The following is a 13,802-nucleotide window of genomic DNA, read 5'->3' on the forward strand; positions in this document are numbered from 1 at the left end:
GACTCCAAGACACTGATATTGCCCATCTTTAACCAGCCCTTGTACTTCTACCCTCTTACTCACCCCAAATCAATTCTTTCAATCCAATTCTTCAAGAAACATTTTGTAAACTTTTTATTAAACAAATGCTAGGCATTTTTTTTTTTTTTAGGGATAGAAAAAACAAAGAATGAATGTTCCTGCCTTCAGGAAACTAATATTGTCTTGGAGCAATAAAACATGTAGACAAGTGAGTAACTACAACATAATTTTGGGAAAGACAGGGCATTAAAAGTTAAGGAAAACAAGAAAGCCTTCACAAGAAATGGTACATGAGCAGGAGGCTTAAAAGTAGCTAGTTCTAAATGCAAAGGTGAGGAGGGAGTATATATCATTTTGGGTGACTTGAAAGATGATAGCAAATTTCAAAAGAAATTGGAAATTTTCATGGGTGGAAAGGAGATGATTGGCTCTGATTTTGGAAATCAGAATGATTTGAAATGCCTACAAGTCGTCTAGCTGGAGGTATCCAGATGCTGATGATGTGGAATTGGATCTTAGGAGAAAGAAAAGGAAGAGAGGGAAGGAGGGAGGGAGAAAAAAAACCCAAAGGCTTCCTTATCTAAATCTTGGTTTTCTATAAATATTTTATAATGACTTACATTCATCTCTCCAAGAATTTCTTGAAAATAACAAACTACATCCATTTTATTTCTTTTGCCTAGACTTAGAAAACATTAAAAAAAAAAAAAAAAAAAAAAAAGCAAAGTATTAACATTAAGCATAAGATCAGCCAAGGTTGGGGTGAAAATCCTTCCAGGAAGGAAGAGGGAAAAAAAAGTCTTCCAGTTATTTAAAATATAGCCCAGCTCAGGTGTTTCTATTGTACTTGAAATCTAGTCATTCATTGCAGCTGTCTACCTCATCCAGAGTGGAGATAATCTCCCCCCAACCAAAAAAAAAAAAAAAAAAAAATCTATTCTTTTGCAAGATGCTGAGCTGGCCAGGATATCAGAGAATTGTTTCCTCAAGCACGTATCTAAACTATAGCCACATTATCATCATCACCATCTCAAGTCAAAAATCTTCATTTTAATGTTTTAGAAGAAAAATATACCTGCCTTGTTCTGAACACCAAACTAATTTTTTTTTTTTTGAAACAAGCAAACATGTCATTTAATTCCTGAAAGAAAAGTATAGGAAGTCACGTTATGTTTCTTGAAGTCTAGCACATTGGCAAACACGTTTTTCAGTAACTCTGTGTTGATTATTTCAGATTTTCAGTGGATGCTCCATGTCATGTTCGTGTCTAACTCTTGGAAAAATCAAACTAATATAAAAAACATGATTTTTCCCTCCTGCCTCTTTCCCAAGGGCCCTGTTCACCAGAACCAGGATTCGCTTACTTTCATTTTCTCAGTACTTTCACCTCTTCAATTCAAATGTCACCTGATTTAAGCATTTGCCCATTATCAAGGTGTAAATGTTAAATTGAAAATTTAACAATCATGGATCAAGTTGGCTCCAGAAGACTCCTCCTTCTTTCTTTTCTGAAGTTTCCTCCTAGCCAGAAATTTTCTGATCTCATATTTTACATTCTTATTCATATTTTATTTTGTGTTCCACTTTTCTCTGTGATTAGCTTATCCCCACTAGAGCTTAAGCTCTTGAAGACAGAAATTGGGTTTTATTCATCTTTATTTCTACCTACCTCATTTCCCTAGCAAACAGAATTGTGCAGTATATAGAAAATACATAATAACTGTTAGATAAATAAGCTTGATATTCAAAGAAGTAGAATTCCTCAATATCATGGCAGTTACATTCTAGGTATTTCATGCCATTGTCACATCTCTAGTATTTAATTGTTGTTCAGTTGTGTCCAACTCCTCATATTCCCTTTTCTTAGGAAAGATCCTAAAATGGTTTTCCATTTCCATTTCTGGATCATTTTAACAGTCAAGGAAACTGAAACAAATAGAATTAAATGACTTGCCCAGAGTCACACAGTCTGTCAGTAAAGTATCTCTGATCAGATTTAAATTCCAGAAGATGAGCTTTTCTATATACTGCACCCACATCTCTGGTAATTAGTTAAGAACAGCAATCTGACCTAGCAGGTAGATTTTCTGATAATGCTAATTATTCATGTCCCTGATCACCCTCCCTGGCAGCCAGGACAGGCAATGGTCATAAGAGGTATCTAGAACTTTGCTAGAATTCTCATTATAATTTTGTTGCAAACAGCAACAAAACATTTTTGCTTTTCTGGGAACAAGGAAACACTTCAAACACTTGTGTTGTTTGCTGGTTCTGTAGGTCACTGTAAGGAGATGTGTAAGGAAGATGTGAAAAGAAAGTCCAGCAGGATCCTTCTTCACATGCAGTAAAGTCATTAGTATTATTATTTTTTTAATCACTGACAAGTGTATGGCCCAAGGCTGTGGGGTGTAGAATGAAGGGGGGAGGGGAATGGATGTAAAACTGACAATGGAATTAAGACTATAAACAGCAGGTTACATTAAAACTGTAGTCCTAATTTAACAAGCTCCCAAGGGCAAGAAATCTATTCATTTAACTCTTTTGTCAGATTGGACAACCCCTAAAAAAGTGAGTCTATTTCATTTGAGCCATGATAAAAGCAAATCAGAATCTGGTCAAACTGTTTTATTTGAGCAAGCACCAAGACAAACATTTCCAAAATACTCCTGGAATATAAACTCTAGCTTTAAAATAAATGAATGAAGTAAACGAACAAATAAATAGATAAAGGATATGAGGAGGAGAATTTACAATATAATAGAATGTGCATGCTAATTCTCAAGCTGAAATTCCTAAGTTCTTCATAAAGTGTTGAATTTTTATTAAAAGCAAATTTGTTTCATAGGTTTAGAGAAGATATGAATATTATTTTTTTTCTTTCCCAAAATGTGAATCTAAAAAGGTGTTGTGAATACTCCAGCCCAAAGTGACTGTAACAGTGGGTGAGAAAGGATGTTATGCAGTAGCGGGATCACATGCAAGCAAACTAATTTGAAGAGGAAATTTGGTTTAAATTTATAACTCTGTAACAGGGAACTTCATGGAATGAAGTCAGATGCTTCAGGTACAACTCATCCCAGTCAATGCTTTCATCCAAAGGAAACACCCTATGTCTCCATACTAGGTAGCTTAAAGCTACATTCAAAGCATTTTATTTATCACAATAAAATTTTTTTCAGCAGTGCAAAGTCATTTCTGATAGATGTCAAATATAGCATACTATATGTGGTAGAAAGAGCACTGAATTTGGGGTCTAGGGTGCTAGATTCAAATCCCCTTACTACATATTGTGAGTATAGGCTATTCATTTAACTGTGTCTCAGTTTCTTCACATATAAGATGAAACTAACAATACTTGTACCACCCACTAAAATGCACCACCCACTTTAAAGGAGTTATAGGAGCTGATAAATTAGTGAGCACAGTAGCTAAAGATATAGACTTGGAATCGATAATACCTGAGTTCAGATCCTGATTTCAGGACAGCAAGTATGTGACACTGGGCAAGTTACTTAACAACTCTCAGTCTCAGTTTCCCCATCTGTAAAATGAGGATGTTAATAATAACCACCTCACTGGGTCTTTGTGAAGATCAAATAAGCTAACATGATAAGTACTATACAAATATCAACCATTATTAATAACATCACGGATTCTGAGGTGGGAAATACCTTAAAACTCAGAAGTCTCATCTCATTGATAAGAAAAAAGAAGCTCAAAAAATAAAAAAAGAAAGAAAGAAAAGAAAACTAACCAGGCTATTTTGGAAGAGACAATAAAGGATCTGAACTTTAAAAAATAAATAAATAAATTTAGAACAACAACAACAAAAAAAAGTTGTGACTTAGCCAGAGTTATACAGGAAATAAGTAGCAGATCACATAGTAAAAATCTCATCCTCTCAGACTCCAAAACTTTCCTTGTATCATGCATATAAAGAAAGTGCTTCTCAGTTTCAATTGATCAATGATGGACAGAAGCAACTACACCCAAAGAAAAAACACTGGGAAATGAATGTAAAGTGTTTGCATTTTTGTTTTTCTTCCCGGGTTATTTCTACCTTCTGAATCCAATTCTCCCTGTGCAACAAGAAAACTGTTTGGATCTGCACACATATATTGTATCTAGGATATACTAGGACATATTCAACATATATAGGACTGCTTGCCATCTAGGGGAGGGGGTGGAGGGTGGGAGGGAAAAATCGGAACAGAAGTGAGTGCAAGGGATAATGTTGTAAAAAAATTACCTTGGTATGGGTTCTGTCCATAAAATTTACTATAATAATAAAAAAAAAAGTGCTTCATAAATGGTAAAGAGTTGAATAAATGGTATAAATTGGTGAGTCTCTGGGAGATTATTTATATATTCACCCCAACAATTATAGAAGAATATTTTCCTAAGGTTAGTTTGGCTCTGGAGTCAAAAGTCTCAGTTCAAAACCTCACTCTAATGCTTACTATCTCTATGATCCTAAATAAGTCATTTAAACTGCCTTTTAAGTCAGCCTCTGAGATCCCTTGCAACTAGAGATCTAGAATCCCACAATCCTAATACTTTATGATATACATAAGCTGTTGGATGAAGAAGTATGAATTGTGTTTACTAAAATATCGTTTACGCATTCTGTTGTTCAACATACTTTTTGGAAACCTCAAAAACATGTACAATCTGGCATAAAATATTTGTTTGGGTAGAAACTGTCAAAGAAATAAAAATAAGTAGCACCTTAGCCAAAGAATACACTGGTGAGAAAGAAAATGTATTATTTTAAGACAAAAGAATAAAAGTTTATGTTACCAATTTTACAAAGATTGATGACAAAACTGTTTTGTTCACTGTTTTAGTGAGAATGAGAAGATAGATGGCACAGTGAATAGAGCACTGGTTGTAGAATCGAGAAGATCTGAGCTCAAATCTAGCCCCTATATTCAATAACTATGATTATGGGCAAGGTCCTTACCCAGTTGGACTAAGTTTTCTCATCTGTAAAATTGGGTTCAGAAGAGTACCTATTTTCCAGGCTGGTTATGAGGATAAAATGAATTCACTATAATAAATTTTTGTTAAATCTTAAAATATTATCTAGATGCTAATTATTATCATACCTATTCCTACACTCCTGAATACATACCAATAAAATGATAGCCACTCTACAGTTAGAGGGACATGTGGACAGTGGATAAAGCACCAGGACTGGAATCAGGAAGGCCCAAGTTCAAATCTGGCCTCAAACACTCATAAACTATGTGATCTTGTACAAGTCACAAACCTTTTTTTCCTCAGTTCTTCATCTGTAAAATTAGTTACAGAAGTAAATGGCCAAACACGTTAGCATGTTTGCCAAGAAAACCCCAACACAGGAGCACAGAGAAGGTGAAAGAATTCAACAACAAACAATTCTATGATTGAGAAAGGTCCTTTTATCTACTCCCTACACTCAAAAATAACCTAAGACTATAAACTGGGCCACCAGTCAATTACACCCCTAATAAAATAGGGATAAATCGACACTTCAAAGATAAATCTGATTGTATTTCCTCTACATTTTTGATAATTCAATTCAGTAAGTGAATGAAAAATGTGCTTGTCATCCATTGTATATAAAGATGAGACTACTATCCCATAGTCAACAGAGCAGGCAATTTGAATTAATTTATTTTCCTGAAGGTTTTTCTTGTGATTGAAGATCTGAAGGCAGATGAGTTGTTTTTCACTGCCCTATAAAGGGACAGAATCCATGATCTTGGCTGCATTAGGATTACAGTCATAGAAGCAACAAATCCAGAATTTCAAGGAGAGTCCAACAGAAACCTAAAGCTTCAATTCTTTCAAGCAACATCCCAATAAGTGGTCATCTGACCCCTGCTTTACAAAAACTCTTTCACAAACTTTATCCTCATTTGATCCTCACAATAGTTCTGTGCTGTAATCAGGACAATTGAGCTTACCACTCCAGCTTATTTAGAAAACAAGTCACATAAGCTGTCTTATTCCTTTTAATTACGATCAACAATCTTAGTCAAATGGAGCTGATGCCAAATGGCATACTCTCCTTTGGAGTGCCACAATTGGTAATGTCTCCCTGTGAAATAGATTTGTGTTTTCTTAAGGTCAACAAGAAGCTTTTTTGTCCTGGGAAATAAAGTCTAAGTGTAAGTGATCAATATGTAATTGATTGATCTCATTACTTCTTTTTAAGACCAAGGAAGAGGGGATTCCAGAAATTAGAGAAGCTCCTTCCTTAAAAGTTACATTTTAGAACAAAGAAAATGCATTTTCTCATGTTGGAGAAATAACATCCTTTTTGAAGAAGAGGGTCTCAAATCGAACTAAGTTTATGTTTAGCCATCACTATAAGTATAGTAGAAAGTATATGAGCACAAAATACTTATCATATGCCTGTCATAATCTAGATCTGTTCATTTATTCACTAAATTTATAAAATTTACTATGTCCAAAGTTTTCTCATTAATATAATTTAGAAAATACATGAGCTAATGATTGTCTGAAGGCAGACACAGTGTTACCAGTTAAACATTTTAACCATCTTCTGTTAATCTTATTTGTATAAATGACTGTTGACTTTGAGTTAAGTACATGATGAACAAAATAAATACTTAGGGTATATTTTAACATGTCAAATATCTATGATTTTATATCCAGACCTCTGGCAACAAATACATAACTTGCAGATGAGTCTTCTAGCAATGCTAAAGTATCAAGAGGTTAAGGGGTTTGCTCATGATCTTCTAGGTAATACAAAGTAGTATTTTAACTTGGGTAAGATTCCTACTTAGAAAATCCAGCACTCTATTCACTATGTATCAACGTCCCTCCACTTACAGAATCTGATTGATTAAATGATCTGGAATTGTGACCAACAATACTTGAATGTTTCTAGTAATGATAGCAGGGATGAAGAGAGGATTGATTCTTAGAAGACTTCTGGAAGAGGCAAGTTCAATAAAATTCTTTTATAGAAATTAAACTCCAAAAAATAGCTCAGTTTAAAATGATGAGAAGGCTAATTTTAGAAGAACCTGGAAAGTCATGAACTGATGTAGAAGGAAGTGAGCAGGACCAAGAGAACATTGTACACAATAAACAGCAATATGGTATGATGAACAAGTGGGAATAACTTAACTCTTCTCAGCATACAATGATCCAAGACAATTCCAAAGGACTCATGATGAAAAAATTATCCATCTCCACAAAAAGAACTAATAGAATCCAAATATAAACCAAAGCATACTATTTTTCATTTTCTTTATGTTTTTCTTTTTTGGTTCAAGTTTTCTTCCACAAAATGACTAATATGGAAATGTTTTACACATGATTGCACATGTATAATCTATGAGTTTACATGCTGTCTCAGGGAAATAAAAGGGGAGGAAAGGAGGGATAGAATTTAGAACACAAAATAAAGCAAAAAAAAAGTGAATGATTAAAAAAAATTTTACATGTAATTGGGAAAAAATAAATTAATTAAAAAAAAAAGAATTTGCTTTAGTCACACAGCTGTTAAGTGTCAGTCAGATTTTTTTCTACTTCACATCCAAGGTTCCTTCTACATCACACTCAAGAGTAAGAACCAAGGTATTCATATTTGTAGCTACATTGTTCATGTAGTTGCTGGTGAATGGACTATGAATGGGCTAACCGAGGATTTGTATTCTAGTCTTCTTGTAGGAAGTCTCTTATGAGAGTGTGACTCTTCCCCATTGACCTTAAACAGATCAAAACCTCTTTAATTAAGCTACTCCATCCAGTTGCAGTGATAATCAAAACAGGATATAAGTGAAACTTATTCACAACCCCAAGGTCATACAAATGTAAGATTTTATCATCATGATGATCTTCAATCACTATGATTTAATGCTAAAATTGTTAAAATAGGTTAAGTTAAATGATTGTAATCATCTAGAATTCTGCCACTTCAAGAATCATCTTCCAACAAAGTAATAAAGGAAGATACAACGATGTATTTATTGTTTCAAGAATATCTCTAAATTGCTCCTTCTGAAAGAATTGTCACTTGGAAAATAGCTCTAAGAAAAGACATTGATAATAAGGTCCCAAAGCAGACTACAGACTAAAACAGATGCCTCAGTCCCCATCCTAAGGTCTTCAAACCAATCAGTGAGATTTTATCAAGAGATAGAAAACCCTCTTCCCTCTAGCATTTAAGAAAAAGTTCAAACTATTCATCCAGTATTGAGATCTTTCTGAATGTTACTTTCATAGTATTACAACCATACATTACTGGATACCAAAAAAATGTCATGAAATCAAAAATTAAAAAAACAAAACACTCTTTAAAATGAATTTGCAGTGATAATGAACAAGCTAAAAGAAAAATCATGCCCTAGTTATTATTCTCCCCTAGACAAGAATACAATTGTATTTTTCTTGAAAGAAACATAATTCTAAAATAACTTTTATAAAGGGGCAGGTATTAGTTCTGTTACAATAAAATGGCCTTAAGAAGAAAAATTAGCCAAAGCATAAGGATTTATTGAGCATTTTCACTCCAACAACCCTATGAAGTCAGCAGAGTAGCCCTCATCATCTCCTTTTTACATCTCTGAGTTACATAGGGATTAAGTGATATGTCCAAGGTCACACACCTACAACCCAGCTGTTCAATTTTCATCTTCTGCCTTTTAAGTCTTTTGCTCTCTTCAGGATAGCATACTTTCCTCTCTCTAGAAAATACAGGCAGGTATTTTTGATGACTCAATTAAGTTTCTGAACTTCTGAGAGCAGATACCCCATCTAATTTAGATATTATTTCCCCCAATCCCCAGCAGAATTTACAGTCAGTAATTTTAGTGACTTCTCTCTGTTGATTATTTCCTGTATATTTATGCTGCATATAACTTGGTAGTACATAGCTGTCTGCATGTCTTTCTCAATAGATTTTGAGCTCCTTATAGACAGGTATTGTCTTTAATCTTTTTTTGTAGCTATCCCCTGGCTGACCTGTTTGTTAAATTAATGAGTGACTAGTAATAATATTAATGTTGATCTCAGCAATAGTACTATAGCAGAATATATCCTTTACATACAAAATTATACTATTAACTCCCAGGTGGCATGTACAGCATGCATTCAGAGCCGTTTTACCTGTTATGTTAATGGCTTTGCGCTGATTCATCCCTAATCCCTTGCCCAGACAAGGGTGTATATTTATGAATTAAATAGCTGACAAAAGTTAGAAGTGATGTCTATGGTAATAGAACTGAAAAAATAATAGCTAATCCCCATGGGGATATTTGAGATTATAAAATAACTCATCTGCAAATAGTACTTTAGGATTATAAAGTAATTTAATCTATTATCTCATTTGAACCTCACAACAACATTGTGAGATAGATAGTACAAATTTTATTAATTCCATTTTACAGGTGAAGAATTTGAATTTCAGAAAGATTAAAAACAAGTTGTCTTAGAACATAGAGCTAGTTTAATAGCAAAGCCTTCTACAATTCAACTCTGTTCATTTGTAGTCCAGGCATTTTTTCTATGCTGTATACCAGGATACTCCTTCACTGTAGGAACCACACAACTACCTGCTGAATGAATCCTGAAGCAATCACACCTTCAGTGCTCTGAACTATTATGTGGGCAATCCCCACTTACACAGAGAAGGAAGGTGACCTCTATCTCTGGAAAATTATTCGGTCTGCAGGAAATCAGAAAACATTTTGAGAAGGGTGGGCATGCTTTACTCATCACTGGAGGAACTCCTTTTGGAAAGGATGAGACAGACTGTGAAAGTGAGCAACTGCCACCTGGCTCCTAGTAGTCCCTCCAAGAAACCAGGTGGCTTTTGCTTAGCTCTTCATCTTGTTTAAAAATCATTTTTGGCATGCCAAGGGAAAAGTATATGCCATACAGCCAGCTACGCAAAATGTAGATGCTCTTCTTTCTAAAGGGTACATATGATGGGTAGTTTCAGAACTATAAACTATAGCTTAAGGGAATGTAAGTCATCATGTAGTCTGACCTATTCATTTTACAGGTGAAGGTCCAGCAAAGTTATCAACTCATGCATAAACTCACACAGCTTGTTAAGGGTAAAATCATAACTGGAACTCTGGTCTCTGGTATGTCAGAGCAATATTCTTTTCCATTCTGCTAATTGAAGAGCTAATAGCCAGAATTGTTCCACTTATTCATTTTATCATAAATGATATTATAAGTCACACTCAAAAGATAGAATTATATTATACTCAGAAATGTAGTCTGATTCTTATTTCTCATAATTTTTTTAATTTCAGACAATTCAAATCCATGACAAACATAGCTTGCTTTAACAAAAAGATGGTTATTGCTTAAACATGATAAGATGTCCCGTTACCCAGCTGAGAATTTATATTTCTAATCCTCTTTGAAACACACACACACACATACACCCCACAAAATATATTAAAAAGAAAATGGAGAATATGGCTTATATTTGTGAAATGTTAACACAGATATATAAAAGGTACAAATGTTTTCTATGTGGATACACAGGGGGTCATGAGATTTTGTTTTAAGTATTACAGTAGAAGTGTTATATTTTCATAGGCATCAAAGACTGAACACTTCAGGTTATAAAAGATCAATTTATTTCAACTAGTTACAGAACTGAATGACAACTGGACCAAGAATTGCAAAACTTCTTCCCTGGGGTTCATTAGAACTACAGAAAACACACATTTAACAAGGGTAAAAGGGAGGAGGAGGAGAAGTCTTTAACTAACAGCCACAAATAGTTCTCTCCATGGTGAAGAAAGAAGCTCTGCATGCTGGAGTATCCTAGCAAATTTTTCTCAGGCACTCCAAAAAATCCTAACAGATGGATGGTGAACAACCAAGCAACCACCAGCCAAATGCTTGAAAAATAATAAAAAATATTATTAGCCTTCAAAGGTTTGCAGTATAAATGACAAAGGGAAGCAATAATTCTGGCAAGAAACACTCATCTTTCCACTTCTCCCTTTCCTCTGCCACCTTTTCCCACTCAGAGAAGTGGCCTCCAAATCACAACTATCACCACACAAATCTGAGTGGTTTTGCTGCAGCTTGAAATACTTGACTGATAATATCCTGTTTGCCACTCCAGGAAACCCCAGAGTGGTTTATAAAACCTGCCCATAACAGTAAAGAAAGGAGAGTCGGAGAGCTAATCGATACTAGCAACCCAGCTGTGACCTGGCACATAAAGAAGTAAAGAAAATGAATGCCATCGATAATCTCTATAATTTAACACTTGGAAGAAAAAAACATTTAGGATCAACTCCAAGTGGGATGGGGTTGCCCTGAATGGGTCCTGGCTTCTAGCACTAATTGTTAAACCCAGTGAGATGAGATGATCCTGAGATGATATCCTCTTCCTCAGGCTCAGAAACAAAGACAAACTCTTTAAGTTTCTACCTAAACATAGAAAAAAATATAAAAGCAACCAAGGAAAAGAAGAAAGCTGGAAAGAATGACTGTCAAACACTCAAGACACGTCTTAGAAGAAACTATTGTCTTGCTAACCACTCAACACAGCAGAATGCAGAATGAAGGCTTTTAATAGGTCAAGCAAAAGAGGAGATGACTTTGTTTAATCACTTCACAAAGTCAGTTCAGAGGGTTCCACGGTCCTTCCCCTAGGCAAAATAGGGAGGTGGGGAAAGGGTCCCCAGTGAAAATGACTCCCACAAACAGCACTTTGATCTTTTCTTTTTAATTGCTGGAAATGAATGAGAGGGGTAGAAAGCAGATTTTTCCACAGAATCCACTTCTACAGAGATCTGCCCTTTTCAAAAGCACTGCCTGGCGGCAGTAGATGGCAGATAAGAAATAAGGGAATAATACATAAATTCTATAAAGGTTCTGATCTCAGTGAGACCTTCAAGGCCTCAATTAGCCCATTTTTGCTTCAGGACCTTCACTGCAAACCCCATTTATTTAAAAAAAAAAAAAAAAAAAAAAAAAAAGGAAACCCTGAAAATCCGGAAGGAGTGGGGGGAGGAGGGATAGGGAAGAGGGAAGAACCCAGCTTAATTCAAACAAGAACGGGAACTCTAGTCCGTATTAAATAGGAGGAGGGAAAAGAAGAGAGAATCCGGTGTTCATCAGTCAACATTAATGTCCTTTGTTGTTCACCTTTGCACGGAGGAGCGACTGTTACATTGTTTTCCTTTTTATCAAAACGCCAAAGTCAGACAGGTCCTTCTTTAAAACATGCCCTCCTGCCTCGGTCTGACCCACGGCTATCCCTAGCTGACTCCCCGGAATTGAAAATGCACTTTTCACCTCCCCCCCAAAAAAAACCCCCACCCCACTCCCCACTCCCTGCATTGACCCCAGGATCGGACCGGACATAGTAGCCAGAAGTGAAAACATAACCAAGTCCTCGTTCCTTTTCAAATAACAAGGAAAGGGAACAATTCCAATGAAATTCACAAGAGAAACTCTCCCACCATCATCACCCCCCCAAAAAGACCACTTAATACAAAATACCAATAAAAATATGCGGGGGGATGGGGAAGAGAAGGGCGTTAGGGGAGGAATAGAGCGGGCTCAGTCTCCTGTCAGAATTGCTCCTTTGTAGATTATTGCACATTTTGCACTCTGGGGATGTTGATGCGAGCCAGAAGGAAGGGTTTGTCTTCCCCTTCTGGTTTTGTTGGTTTCGGGTTGTTTTTTCTTTTTTCCCTCCCCTTCCTCTCTTTCTGTCCCCAACCCTCCTCCCGGGAAATCTCTGCAGCTGATTGTCGTTTCGGATCCTGGGGTTTGGCTGGGGGGAGGGGGGAGGAAGGGGAGAGGGAAGGGAGGACGCAGAAGGGGAGGACTATGAAAGAGACTCGCCCTTTCCCTTGCAACTTGACACACACATGCACCCATCTCCACTTCCAAACTCCAAAGACGGAGATCAGAGTAGGCGACGCAGAGCTGAGGGATCAGTTCCCTTTGCATTGACCGGCGGATCGCTAGCCAGCGGATCTGGAAGGGAGGGTAGTGAAAGAGGGGGAGGGCAGTGAAAGAGGGGGAGGGTGCGTGGGGTTTCGCTGAGGCGGGCTCAAGCCCCCACCAGTCCAGCGAGTTGGGGGGCGGGGATGTGCTTCTCCCCGCTTTGACTCGATCTGCATAGTACCGTATCAGGGCAAAAGAGGAGAACATACGGGGGACTGACTATATTATGCCACAACTATCCGTTTCCAGCCTCACCTAAATATAGGGGGCAAATAAGGAGAGCAGAAAAGGGGAAAGAGGAAAATCGCAAGCACAGGAGAGAGAATAAAAGTTCGCCCGGAGAAAGACTCACCTACGCCGTATTTCTCGTGCTCTGTAGGTATCCACATGGCTAAAGAAAGATTCTGTTGTCCCTCTCTATTTCTCTTCTTTCCCCCCCTCCCACACCTCCTCTCAAGAGCTCAAAACAATAAACCAGAAGCCAGAGTAGCAGCAGCAGCAGCAGCAGCAAGAGGACTAAAGCAGCCCAGCGCTTTCAGTCCTTGAGCGAGAGGGAGAAGGGTCAGGACTGGAGCCTGCCCAAGCGCTGACACTGCGCGGGCTGCGCTGCCTACTGATGCTAAGGCTGCTGAAGCTGGGCTGCTGCCGCCGCTAAGGCTACTGCCGCTGCTGCACCTCTTCTCAGCTTCCTCAGACGCGCTCCCGGGGATTCAGACGCGCAGGCATTGTTCTGATTCACTGAACTAAGCGAACACGCCGGGGCACTCTCGGGCGCACCGCCCCCACTGCTTTCCTCCCCTCCCCTCCACTCCCCCTTCTTCCCT

The 13,802-nt window shown here is 37.2% G+C and overlaps 1 protein-coding gene across 7 annotated transcripts in view; it reads right to left on the reverse strand.

Annotated features, from left to right (window-relative positions):
• The window catches only part of DOCK4 (dedicator of cytokinesis 4), a 500,144-nt gene extending 486,380 nt beyond the window's left edge, over window positions 1–13,764 (reverse strand). For all 7 annotated transcript variants that reach the window (XM_031938825.1, XM_031938828.1, XM_031938827.1 and 4 more), the window contains exon 1: window positions 13,331–13,764. In XM_031938825.1, the coding sequence (XP_031794685.1) occupies window positions 13,331–13,367 (37 nt within the window). In that variant the 5' untranslated portion in view covers window positions 13,368–13,764. The remainder of the gene's footprint in view (window positions 1–13,330) is intronic.
• Between the last annotated feature and the right edge of the window lie 38 nt (window positions 13,765–13,802).

The sequence above is a fragment of the Sarcophilus harrisii genome, chromosome 5 (genome assembly GCF_902635505.1).
Source record: "Sarcophilus harrisii chromosome 5, mSarHar1.11, whole genome shotgun sequence".
Classification (NCBI taxonomy): domain Eukaryota; kingdom Metazoa; phylum Chordata; class Mammalia; order Dasyuromorphia; family Dasyuridae; genus Sarcophilus; species Sarcophilus harrisii.